This window comes from Rattus norvegicus, chromosome 4 (genome assembly GCF_021556685.1).
Source record: "Rattus norvegicus strain SHRSP/BbbUtx chromosome 4, alternate assembly SHRSP_T2T, whole genome shotgun sequence".
NCBI lineage: Eukaryota > Metazoa > Chordata > Mammalia > Rodentia > Muridae > Rattus > Rattus norvegicus.
Genome location: NC_141537.1, coordinates 88979570 through 88992359, shown reverse-complemented (window position 1 = coordinate 88992359; position 12790 = coordinate 88979570). Strand labels below are relative to the sequence as shown.

General features: G+C 41.4%; 1 protein-coding gene across 3 annotated transcripts in view; it reads right to left on the bottom strand.

The window, feature by feature from the left end:
• Positions 1-12790, bottom strand: part of Herc3 (HECT and RLD domain containing E3 ubiquitin protein ligase 3) — a 90002-nt gene that overhangs the window by 43069 nt on the left and 34143 nt on the right. For 2 of the 3 annotated variants that reach the window (NM_001446372.1, NM_001446373.1), the window contains 6 exon segments: positions 4796-4909; positions 5031-5194; positions 7158-7347; positions 7723-7834; positions 10955-11014; positions 12380-12504. In NM_001446372.1, the coding sequence (NP_001433301.1) occupies positions 4796-4909; positions 5031-5194; positions 7158-7347; positions 7723-7834; positions 10955-11014; positions 12380-12504 (765 nt within the window). 3 annotated transcript variants of the gene reach the window in all.

Here is a 12790-nt window from a genome sequence, read left to right as displayed (position 1 = left end):
GTTTATCCTGGGCTATCCATATGCTAGAAATGGGTCTCACAAACTTAAGGTTCCATGGTACCAATGAACTTCAAGATCTCTGTCTGCAACAGAGTTGTATCTATGGCACGAATTCACTCTTCAAACCATATGAAAACAAAAGCCATAAATAAGTAAATAGTTCAGAGCTGAAGAATTGGAAACATCTTTTCTTAAACATGAAATCAACACGTCCTAGATGTACTGATCAGGAGGCTTTCCACATAGACACATAGCTACCTCCGCTCAGGCTCCGCCTCCTCTTCCCTCCAGGTGCCCAGGATTGACATCTAAAGGCAAACATTCCCCATCTGCTGCACCTCCCTGATGCACCAGCAAGATGTCAATGTTTCTCAAAGCTTTTGTCTCTGAAGGCCTTTGCAAACCATGAAATGGCTCCCTTGTAGTGCCCGGTACAGAGCCTACAAAGACATTCACTGTATGCCTTTTACTTTTCAAATGAAGACTACAGCACGTTATTAACAAGTAAGATAAACCACCATTGCCTCCCCCCTTTCTACCTCCTCTTCTTTTCCTTTCTTATTGTTTTCCAATGTAGTATTTTTCTTGATTAATCTCACTTTGTGCACCCTGATCACACCTACTTCCCAATATTCCCAGGTCTGCCTCCTCTCTACTGGTGTGACCTCCTTCCGCAAAAGAAGAAAAAAAAATAATACAAAAACAAAGTCCATTTTATGCTGTCTATATACTTGGTGGAGTATTGTCAAACTAACAGTGGCCAGCACCTTAAAAGAAAACCAAGTCTTTCCCTAATCACACTCCTGCCAGGAACCATTATGGAGAACTACACTTCAGCATCCTTATCATGATTTTTAATAGTTCCCAGTTCACAGCAGCCTTCTCTCACACTGACATCACCACTCTGCCCCTATCTCCTTGTCAGTGCTTCTTCACCCCTCAATCTTCCCTACCTCTCCCTTGCATAACTGTTCATTGTAGTAGCCCTGGAAACTGCACTGGGTCACAGGGCATATTTTTTGCCCAGATTGATGTGCAATTACTTATTGCAATGAGTCATCAGTCTGGTCAAAGGTTTCTGGTTTCTGAAGCACCATAAATACTGGACCATTGCTGAGTCTTGGGTGCCCTGCTGTCGTCGCCCAGTTAGGGCAATGTTGCAGCTAGGCTCTGTGAGAGCTCTTGGCTGCCTCACACCTCCAAGCCTTTGATGTCGACCACCCCAGCTTCACCAGTCTTGCCCTTTGTATTTGTAGCCTGTAGGTACCACAGCACTGCACTATCTGCCTTCCGACAGGGAAAACAGCGTGGGCTGCAGTCACAGCAGTTCCATGCTGGGGGCCAGCTGGCAGACCTACTGCTGAGCTTGCAGGCTGCAGGCAGCACCATTCTCCAGTCACAGCAGCTCGACATTAGTGGATGGCTGGCCAGGAGGTCTAAGGCAGCCCTATTCAGTAATGACATGTTTCCAAGGGGGCTCCAGGCTACTTGCTGCACACCACCCCGTCCTCAGTGCCAGTAACCAGGCCACTGTTAGGCTTGTAGGCTGCGGGCAGCACTGATGCCCTGAGCCTTTTGTCTCCCAGCAGGACAAGCTGCACAAGATGTGGTCCTCGTGGCTCCATGTTGGGGGCTAGCCAGAGGGCCTAGGGTGAGCCCTATTCTGTATTGACTGACCTGTTTCTACAGGAGCTTCAGGCTGCCACACAAATCCCCTGTTATAGATGTCACCCCTGCTCCTGTCTCCTTGCTCATCAGGCACCATCTTTGGGCTCGCAGCTGGATGAGATGCAATGGATTGGTGGTGATCTGCTGCACACAGTTCTGCTCCACCATCTCTCTTTCCCATGCTGTGAGTCCATTGTACCAGCATTTTCACACAAGCCTTTATCTTTATCTTTGTTTGTCCATCAATAGATCCCATCCTCAGAGGAGATGCCACACGTGCTTTATAGCCTAGTGACCTCAGATCCTCTCCTAGGCCCTTAAGTTATGGAACCCGTCTTCATGATACAGACCATGTGTTCTTACTAAACACTTTTGATGTAGTCACACCTTAAACTTTATTGTGCACTTTGGATAGAGATAATCATTACAGGAAACTTTTTCCCAAAATTGAACTGTACTTAAATATGCCTAAAATAAACTGTCAGACTTCAGAAATTTGAACCAGCCTGGATAGATCTTGCTGAACGGAGTTTCTTTCTTGCCTCTCCATAATTCATTTCTCTGCAAGCCTCAGCATTTGCAGGGACCACCACCCATGCCCAGTTCTTTCAGGATGGACTGTCTGCTTTTTCCTATACACTGTGCTAGCACCAGGCTAAAATATTAATACAGCACACAAACTATTCTTTAGTTTTGTTTTGTTTTTCTTTTTTTTTTCGGAGCTGGGGACCAAACCCAGGGCCTAGCGCTGGCCTAGCAAGCGCTCTACCACTGAGCTAAATCCCCAACCCCTATCCTTTAGTTTTAAGTGGTTAAAATAAAACCTAGGTAAAATACCACTAGCATTTAAGGCAAAACTTCAAGATTTCAAGAAACTTAAATTTCAATTTCTAATTACACTGTACCTATAGAATAGAAAAATTTCTTCAGGAAGCATAAAATGTCACATACTAACTTCAGCTGGTTTTCTATCTTGTACTAATGGCTTTAACTAGCAAAGAGGAGATGAAAATTTTTCAAGATCTAGTAAGACATTTGTTTACCATATACTCACAGAAAGAAACTCGTAAAACTGTTCATTTAAGTACCTTTACTCAGAGACCATGATTATGATCATCAACATTCTCATATAATCAATTTCCTTCTTAAGGCCAGAAAGAAAAGAGAAAGACATTTTGTCAGAGCAAACTGAGCTAGAGAAAAACTGTTCAACTTGCTCTGTGTTCTACCTGAAGGCAAAGCAGTTACCTGAAAGACTTGTGTCTATCTCTAACATTTCATAATTTACAAAGTGACATTTCATAATTTCTAAAGTAAGACTAGAGCTCACTGACGCTCCCATGTTAAAATTCCAATATCAACTCTTTTGAAATATGATTTCTATCGAAAAGTATTTTGTTTTTCAAAATAACAAAACCTTAAAAGTTAAAAAGTGCCCCATAATTTTTAATTCTTCGTGAGAATAGTTTGTTCATTTATCATCTGACAAAAACAAAACTAACATGGCTATTTAGTTAAATATACTTCTTAGAGAACTATTTTCCCTAGAGACCACTGTAGAACTAAAAACCATTCAGAAAAAAATGCCACCCTAAAGTTGGTGATGAATCTGTGAGAGTAGCAAAGACTCATTTCCAATGTACCTACTGCACCGGCTGGATTAAACATCAGTACCAAATGATCGCTTGCTTTCTGATACTCAGATGTGCATAAATCCTAAATCCCTTGCATATATGGAAGCCAGTCTGCTTTGGCTGAGTAATTGCTGCCCCGCCCAGGGTGGTAGGCAGGAATCCACAGACCCTTGAGTTCTGTGTCAAACATCATCAGAGTTGGGTCAGGAATATATGACATCTGTATTTGAGCTATCCTCAATAAGAGGTGGCCACAGGGTCTGGAAAGTTGACATAGCAAGAGTGAAATAGGCTACCTATCAGAAAAGGAGTAGCCAATGATCCTAAATGTCAGGCTAAATCACTGGGGATGCGGCTCGCAGAGGCTCATCCAGAACATGCTTTTGCACCAACCAGCCACCTAGTGACTTCTGGAAGCCAGTTATGGATCTCCCAAGATCCAACAAATGCTGTAAGTTTTTATATTAATGTCTTGACTTCTAATTTGTGGCTCAAAATGTAAGCAAACAGTGCAAATATGTATCATTCTCACTATTTTCAAATGTAAATCAGCAATATTAAGAATATTTGCATCAACTAGAGACACAGCTCACTAGGTGGGCACTTGTCTAGATGAACAAAGTCTTCGGTATGATGCCCAGCAATACATCAAATGCAGGTGTAGAAGCACACACTAATAATCACAGGACTGGAGAGGAGTGAGGACAGGAGGATCAAAGTCATCTTTGGTCATGTGAGTTGGAAGGTACCCTAGGATACATGAGATCTCATCTCAAAAACAAAACAAGGGTTTACACAGATGACTCAGCAGTTAAAGAGTACAAGACTCAGGTTTGATTCTCGGCACCCATATACCAGTTCACGGCAGTCTGTAACTCCAGTTCCAAGAGCTTGAATGGCCATGCTTGGCTTCTGCAGGCACCAGACGTGTACAATGGTACACATTCAAATAAAACACTCAAATACATAAAATATTAAAATAAATAAATAAATGCATAAATCCATCCGTAGATGAACAAGGGCCCCTGAAACATTCACACTGTTGTACGACAGAATTCCAGAATCTTGGTGAACTGGAACCTAAAATGCATTAAAAACAACTCCAGTTTCCCAGTGCCTCCGGACCGCCTCTGCCCACCATTCCACTTTCTGTTTGTCAATATGACTGCTTTAGATACTTGGATTTACTTTTCTTCTTTTTTCTTTTCGTTAAAGGTAGAATTTGGGATCAAACCTAGAGCCCTGAGCATGCTAAGCACAAAGTCCTCCACTAAGCTACAACTCCAGCCCCAGAGACTTGATGAAACTTATGACACATAAGGCTACTTAAAATACTTGTAGGTTCCAAGAATTCCAAAGCGAATTGAGTGAAATAGAGAGGTGTGGCAGCAGCCCTTAAGTCAAAGGCAAGGTGTAAGGTTCAAGTGCACTGCACGCTTCAAACACAAACAAAAAGGCTAAAGCCTTAAAAAATGCTTTCCACGAATTCTTACCATTCCGGATTGATGCAAAAACCACATGAGGTAGTCTTCCTGAATGTCCACTAGACTAGAAATCTCAGGGATATAAAACTTATCGTACTCCACGTGCTTCACCTTAAGATTTACCTGATGAAGAGCAAAATAAGAACAACTAAAACCACAGAACTGGAAAATCTCCCAGAGAAAGCCACAGCAGAATACTTCATCCATCCTTTCACACCCTCCCTTCTCCATCCCCGAGGGTTACCTTGTACAATTTCTCCAGAAGCTTGAGGGTTGCGGTCATGTAATTGTTAAACAGTACAGGGATTAGGAATGTCTTCCTTCCCCTTAGGAGGTAAAGGACGGCACTTTTATAGAGGGTTACCAGCTTCATGAAGTATTTTGGGCATGCCTGAGACCACCAGTTATCTTAAGGAAGAAAGACAGACATGTCTTAGCACATAACCTTGGGCAGGTGTTCTTATGTCGTCTCCCTGCTAGCTATAACTCCTGTGTCTAGAAGATAAATATTAGTCTACAATACAGCTTCCCAAAAAACGATTTTTAAAAGGAACCATTAAAACATGTGTGGAGAAACAGCTAAATAAAGAGGCCTTAAGTTAACTCCCCCCCCCCACCTCCTGCATTTCTTTCTTTCTTAAAAGTGTTTATGTTGTTGGAGTTTTCATCTGCCTTTTTCTCAGACTCATGCTGAAGGCTAATCTTAAAACATTGAGTTCCAAGGCTGTGTGGGGATCAGGCAGGAGGCTGACTGCACCAACTGCAGTGGTATTTGTGCAGCCTTGACCTTTTGGGACTGACTCAGCCACTACTGACATTCTGTACAAGGGACACTTCACACTTAGAGGATGTGGAAACCATTCCTTCCTGTTATGACGCATAGTTAGTTTAAGAAATTGGTACTATTCTCTCCAAGCAGTACCTTTCCATTCAAGCGGGAATCTATCAGTGTATCTTCATAAATGAACTCAGCCATACTGAAATCCGTAAGGTTTTCTTGTTTAAAATAGTTCATTAAAAATTGACGGATGCCGGAGAGATGGCTCACTGTCCAAGAGCACTGACTACTCTTCCTGAGGTCCCAGGTTTGATTCCTACCACATACACTCATGCTCACAACCATCTGAAACTCCAGTTCTCAGGGATCTTCTGGCCTTCATGGCACCAGACACGCAAATGGTACATCGACATACATGCAGGCAAAATATCTATACACATAAAAGAAACCTTAAAAAAAAAATCACAGTGGGAGAAACATCCACTAAAACGGACGACCTATTGAGAGCTGCTGGATTTATGTGACAGGCGTCTGCTGGGTTTACTCTACTCTGAGGTTTTCTCTTCAACTTGAACTGTCAGATGTTAGAAACAAACTGATTATAAAACTGAATGGTCCCGTTCTGTGTTGTGCGATTTGGCCTAGGAAAATTGTTAAAATTTAAAATGCCAAAAATTTTAAAGTCTGATAAAATGTCTTTAAAAACGGCCATCACTCTAATTTTACACCTATTGGAAATGCCTAAGAAAACATGCTCTGAACATGCCCTGATAATGGTAAGTATCAAGTGCTTAACGCATTACTGATGCGGTCATTATTACTCTTGTGTGAAGGGGGAAGCAATAGAAAAGCCAGAAGCAGGTCAATCTACTTGATGGAAAACCATCCTCCAGTGATACTCAGGCCACTGGAATCACAGAAGTTACCAAGTCGAAAGGAACACTGAGAAAAATTACCAAGGGAGGGGAAAAAAGTAAAAAGCAAGGGGACAGGTCTCTGTATTCGATTATTAAAAACAAAAAAACAAAAAAACAAAAAAACAAAAAAAACCTGTCGGGTGCTACTCCAGCCTCTAGAGACCCTTTCCAGCCCGCTGAGGAACAGAAGGTTCTTATCTCAGCAAAGTGTCCGGAGCCTGCAAAAATCAAGGTGGACTCAAGTGTCCTAAAAAAGAAAAAGAAAACAAACATTCCGTGAGTCCTCACTAGGTCCACCCCCCCTTGCATGGAGATCTCTGCATCACAAAAGCTGTTCATGTGGCTCTCACCCGCTGAAGTCAGTACTGGAGATGGATAGACAGAAGGATAACTAATATTTGAGGCATTACAACAGCAAGCAAATGTGGGGGTGGGGACAGTTTAAAGTTCAATAACCTCACTTTATGAATTTCTCAAAATTGGGACTAAGTTAAATAAGAGATCAATTCGCCTGGATTGCAAACAGGGTTAGCTGGACGTCAACAGCAAAGAAAGGAGTAAGTGGTGAAGCTATTAAATGGCAAAGGTAGATTGTTAGATCTCAGTCCACAAAAGCCAGCTGACAAAGCAAAACAACCAAGTCCAAAGCCAGTGGTATTAAATCTGATGAATTTACCTAATACTTTGCTAGGGTTGGTTTCCAGCCTCAGAATGGCCATCGCCAGGGGAATGGTCAGCGTTATGTAATACTTAGAATCCTGAAGCAGCGGAAACTCTGGTAGTATTAAATAGATTCTCATTGCCTCCACATCTGGAGGTGAACTTGACAACTGGGGAATGAGGCAACTTTCAAAGCTGTTTAGTATCTATAAAAAAAGAAGGAAAAGTAGTGATAAATTTAAACATATCTGAGACCTAAATAACTCATCTCCAAATTCATAAGTTATTTAATGAACTCGCAACCCTTCTCGTTCAGAGTGCACTGAGCAAACAGACGGAGCCAGGTGCTAGTTCAGACTCCCAGCACATCCCGGAGAAGGAGGAGTCCCACCTACAGACCTCATACTTGAGAGAGGAAACTCCTCAGGAAGATATAAGCAAAAGACAGCCCAAGTCCCAACACTAATGTTTTACAAAGTTACAGCTTGCATAAGAGTGTATTCTTTCATCTCGCTGTTCCTTTTGTCTTAGGGGCAGAACTCTTCAAGGTAAACGGAATTTTATAAATGTAAACCACTTACCTGCTCTAGAATCATGGAGTGCTGAGAGTGCATTAACTTCTCAAATAAAACCCTAGTTGAGTTCAGGTCAATCCCAGGGATTTTGGGACTGGTTTTAAAATGTTCATCAATTCTAAATAAAACAAACAAAAATCCATAGGTAATAAAAACATAAGGCAAATACTGGTTTAAAAAAATACTATAAGTACTTAATTAATTAACCCAATCTAGACAGATCTTAATTTGACTTAGTAGATAAGATATTCGAGAACACTAGTTTGGGGAAGACCAACTGAGTAAGCCTTTAGCAATTCTATCTACCCCACTTTGGTTGTTTCATTTTTAATTTGTGAAAGGAAGCCCCTGTCAGCTTAGAAGTCTCTCTGTAGACCAGGCTGGCCTTGAACACAGAGATCTCCTGCTCTGCTTCCTAAGCAATGGGGACAATTCCACTGTTAAATATGACTTAATTTTTCTCAAACCTTTTCCCCCTCAAGTCCAAGTAGAAACCCTTCTATCTCAAGCTAGGCTTTCACAAAGCAGAAGGCAGGTCCCGTGCCCAACCCACTTCTATGGGTTTGTGCAGGTGTGAATGCTGTGGCTGGTTTTAATCACCCACACTCACTTCTCTTATGCGTAAGGGGCCCACTCATGAACAAACAGCACAGCGACCCCCTTATTTCAAGCCTTCCTCAAGAAGTATTCAAAATGAAAATCAGATTTTAAAAAAGTCAAGCTATTATCTCTCTTACTTAAACAAGATTCAATTACATTTACCCACCAGAGACTTTACAGCTAGTGCTCAAATGTTATTAGCAATAAAATCATTTTTCCAGCTCAACACAGTCTTAGCTTCCCAGAGACAAAGGATATCTCTAAGATTGCCACTCATGAATATATCATATCTATTAATTTGCAAAATAGCCATTTCAAACACAGGCTTTGTTCTGAGTAATATATACATTCAAGTGATTTAACAGTCTCTGACAATGTTACAATAGATGCAAACTAGACATTGAATACATAAGAATCAAAATGGCAAAACCCAGAACAGTTGCTTAGACTTCCTTGATAGGTATTTTTCTCCTGTTCCTACAATGATTTAACCGAGACATTAACTTTAATAACCTAAAGGTAACTTGAAGAAAGGTGGAAGGACTTTTTCCTATGGTGTTAGGAAACATCCAAATGGAAGAGGGTTCCCTTTCCCCACTCTCCTCAGCATTATCTCTTAATTTTTTTCCCTGAACTCAGCCATTCTGACTAGAAAGATGGTCTCTTAGTCCCTTTAATTTGCATTTCCCTAACAGCTAAGGATGTTGAATAATTTTAAAGATATTTCTTAGTCACACATTAGATGGGATAAATTTATGGGATTTAGTAGAATGGCTTACAGGTCGTAGTCTGACTAGTCCAACAATGGCTGTTTCCCATAAAATGACCAAGAATTCAGTAGTTGTTTTAGACCATGTGGCTAATATCTCACTGCTCTGTGGTTTAGGTTAAAATCCTGAAGTAGGTTTTAATACCAGCACAGGAATGCCTCAACAACCTGTTGGTTCAGATGACCCTGTCCTGAAGAGTCAGGGTAAACAGGCAAAAAGCAAAAGCTTCCATGCCCTTTTATGTGGCTGGTCCAGACTTGAAGTTGGTCTGCTGAGCTCACAAGATACACACTGGGGTGAGTACTCTCACCCTAAATATGGATGAACAGGTATCCTTATAACAGGACATGGAGTCCTTTGGGTTTATGCCCAGGTTATAGCAATAACTGAATCACATGGTAGATCTATAAATCACACAGAGAACTAAAGTCTAACTCATTGCTATACTTAAAATGCTCTTTGATTATATATATATATATATATATATATATATATATATATGTATATGTATATAAATTATACATAGTGCTCTTTTACATAGGGACATTTCCATACTAGTAAGTGTGGTGCATTGAGCTCACTGCTCCCCATCTATCCTGATCAGCTTCCCCCTTACCCACTCCTGTCAGTCCTCACTGCTATACTTGCACTTGGAATGTTTGGTTAAAGACATGTATAGAAGGCATGGACGTCAGCCTGTAGCATCACTGGGAGGTGGTGCACTTAGAAGGTGAGATACAGTGTTTGTACTTTTCGATACTGGACCTTCACCCTTCCCTACCTCTTCCCTGACAGCCAGCATAAGGTGAGTGGTTTCTACATGGAATCTCCTACAGTGATGGATGTCCTCACCACTGGTCCTAAAGAAATGTGATACCTGATCATGGACTGAAGAAGCTGAGGATGCACCTAAGGTATTGTCACGATAACAGAGGGCTAACATATTTGTCCTAATATTTCATTAACCTAGTCAGTAGTTAAGGACCACGAAATGATAGGACTTGGGATCCCTGATGATCCCAACTCCTGGCAAGGCCATTCTGCTGCATGAGGTCCTTGGGGGTGGGGGGGATGGGGAGTGGGGCATCTGCAGAAGAAATAAGGCCAAAAGAGACATCCTATTTTCTCCCTCTAGTTTTAGTCAGAGCTGAGCCCGACTGAATCCACAGAGTCCCAGAAGGAAGCTTCCCTAAGACCTCTACATGACACTCCTCTTAAGAAATGAAAAATTACCTCAACAAACTAAAGAAACAAAGAACTACTGGAGAATATTGAATTTAAGAACAAATCATACAGAGCTGCTCATGGAGGGCACTGTTGCCTGTCTTTGGTGGCTCCATGAACAGCAGCTACACTCCCAGCCTTTCTGGAACTATTTATCGGGCCTCTGTGCCAGCTTTCTCAGAAGGATGGGCTCCTCACATTTTGTAAGTAATTTGGACTGACCATTTTCTTTGTATGTAACTAGAATGTATATATGTATTATATCATACCTATACTAATGATATAAAAGCAGACTAGAAAAAAATAAACCCACTTCAGCCTCGGCATTGGCTGGAGTCATGTTTTAAAAAGAACAAATCATACACACATGTGGGAGCAGCACTTTGGGACAGCCTGGATTTCTGGCTTTGGGTCAGCCATACTAGATCTCCCAAGGGACCATTTCTTTCTGTAAATCTGCCCAGTGAGGAGTGAGCAAACACCACTACCCTGGGACCCTCTAATTCATCATTACTGGATATTTCAATTTTTAGGCAAATGTCAGCTTTCCCCTGCAATTGAAACCAAGCACTATGGAGAAGTCTTTTATAGACTTGGTAAGTATTTATACTACACACGGCTTCTGAAACGTGTATGACACTTACTTTTTTTCCAGAAAGCTTCCATTCCAACAAGCTGCAGAAGACAGTATCTGAACAACACCACTATTCAAGACAGAAAAGGAGAAAAGGGTCTTTAAGAATTACAAATCGGAGCTTATATAACCATCAGTAACATCTTCCTAGCTAGCCCTTATTGGGTCATCAGTGTATACCTCATTAGAGGACAATGCTTTGCCTCTAAATGGACAAGAACAAGTAACCCACAGGTTACATATATATGCATGTGTAGGTATATATAAATGTGTGTGTATGTCAAAATCATAAAAGAAAAATTGCTTCCAACAAAAAGCTTGGACACTCTCTTACCACCATTCCAAGCAAACAGAAAATGTGAGCTGTTATTTCCCAAGTACAGAAGTTAATAAATACCCAATCATGTCTGCCTATTCTATTGACCATCTGAGAAAGAAACTAAAATGAGTGGAAATAAAGACTTATTCCTATTACCTAAATTCTGCAGAGTCTGAGGAAGGGTCTACTGTGAGGACCCAGGATTGCCACAAAAAGCAAGGGCTAAAACAAGTAAGTGATTGGAAGGAGGTCGTGGTAACTTCTGCCAGCTGAAGCATTTGGATCAAGTAAGATCATTAGTGATGACTCCTTCTAGCCTCAGTTGTTAAGTAAGAAAACTGAAACCCATTCTTCTAGTCACCTGCTGATCAGCAGCCTGGCATCTCTTATCCTCACTCCCTTTCTATCCTCAGCTCCTTAACAATGCTCAAAACATAGGGGATTCTGTAGGCTGCTTCAGGGTGGGGCCTGGGCATGTGCTGCAGCACAGCCTTGACCACAAAGCAAGACCCGCTGTGCACTTGTTAAGATAACCGTCTTTGTTACACAGATTGATTTATTTGTTTTCATAAGTGAGACGATAGGAAAAATATGAAAATGCGTTCAAAGTAAAAAAAAAATGTGCAAAGAAAACTATTTTTCAAACCCAACAAGTTTTACATTTTTAATATACCTTTTACCCAGAAGACTCTGAATTACCATTTCAACAAATCACATTGATTGGCAAAGCTGTAGAAGTTACTCAGATTAATTAAAATAATAAAGGCTATTAATATTCAAGATTCCTTGAAGCATCACTATGAAGAAAACCATTTCTATATGCAACATGATACAGAGAGCTCTGAGCAGAGATACGACCTCAGGCCTTCCTTCAAAGGATGTCACAGATCTTGCAATGATGCGTCAAGGTGATGAGTGAGAACTGGAGGGCAAACCACTGTGTTAGGTGGGGGCTAATGAGATGCGATTCCAAATAAATATACAAAAATGATTCCGTAAATGCAAATCTCCATTCATATTCACAAGCTCGGGGTAGGTGCAGGGAGTATCAGTCACTAGGCTAGAGGACCCCAGCATGCTTTGGAAGAAACAAAATGAAGGCTGACAAACGCATACTTGACTGTATTTGCGTTGTTGTGTTCTGTGAGCTTTTGTCTCCAAACTGCTATGGTTTCGTCATTTATTAAGTTGGTATAATGTGCTTGGTTCACAGTTCTGAAGTCAACAGCAGGAGAAGAATTCTGGAGAAATAAATACAAGATTAAAGAGAAATGAGAGGCATGGATCTTCTCCCCTTCTTTCCAAATCCTCTCCTGTGGAGCAGAGACCCATCCCCACTCCTGCAGCGAGGATGGGGCTGTTCCTCAGGATCTTCCCTAAGCCACTGCACTGTTCTATCACACTCGGTGGCAGGTAGCTGTGGTACAAATGCTCAGCTCCCTCGCCTCAACTTCAGGACACCACACCATAAAGGGTGAGGTCTCTTTGCAAGTGACCTAAGCCCCGTCTCTCCCTCTATCAAGCCCT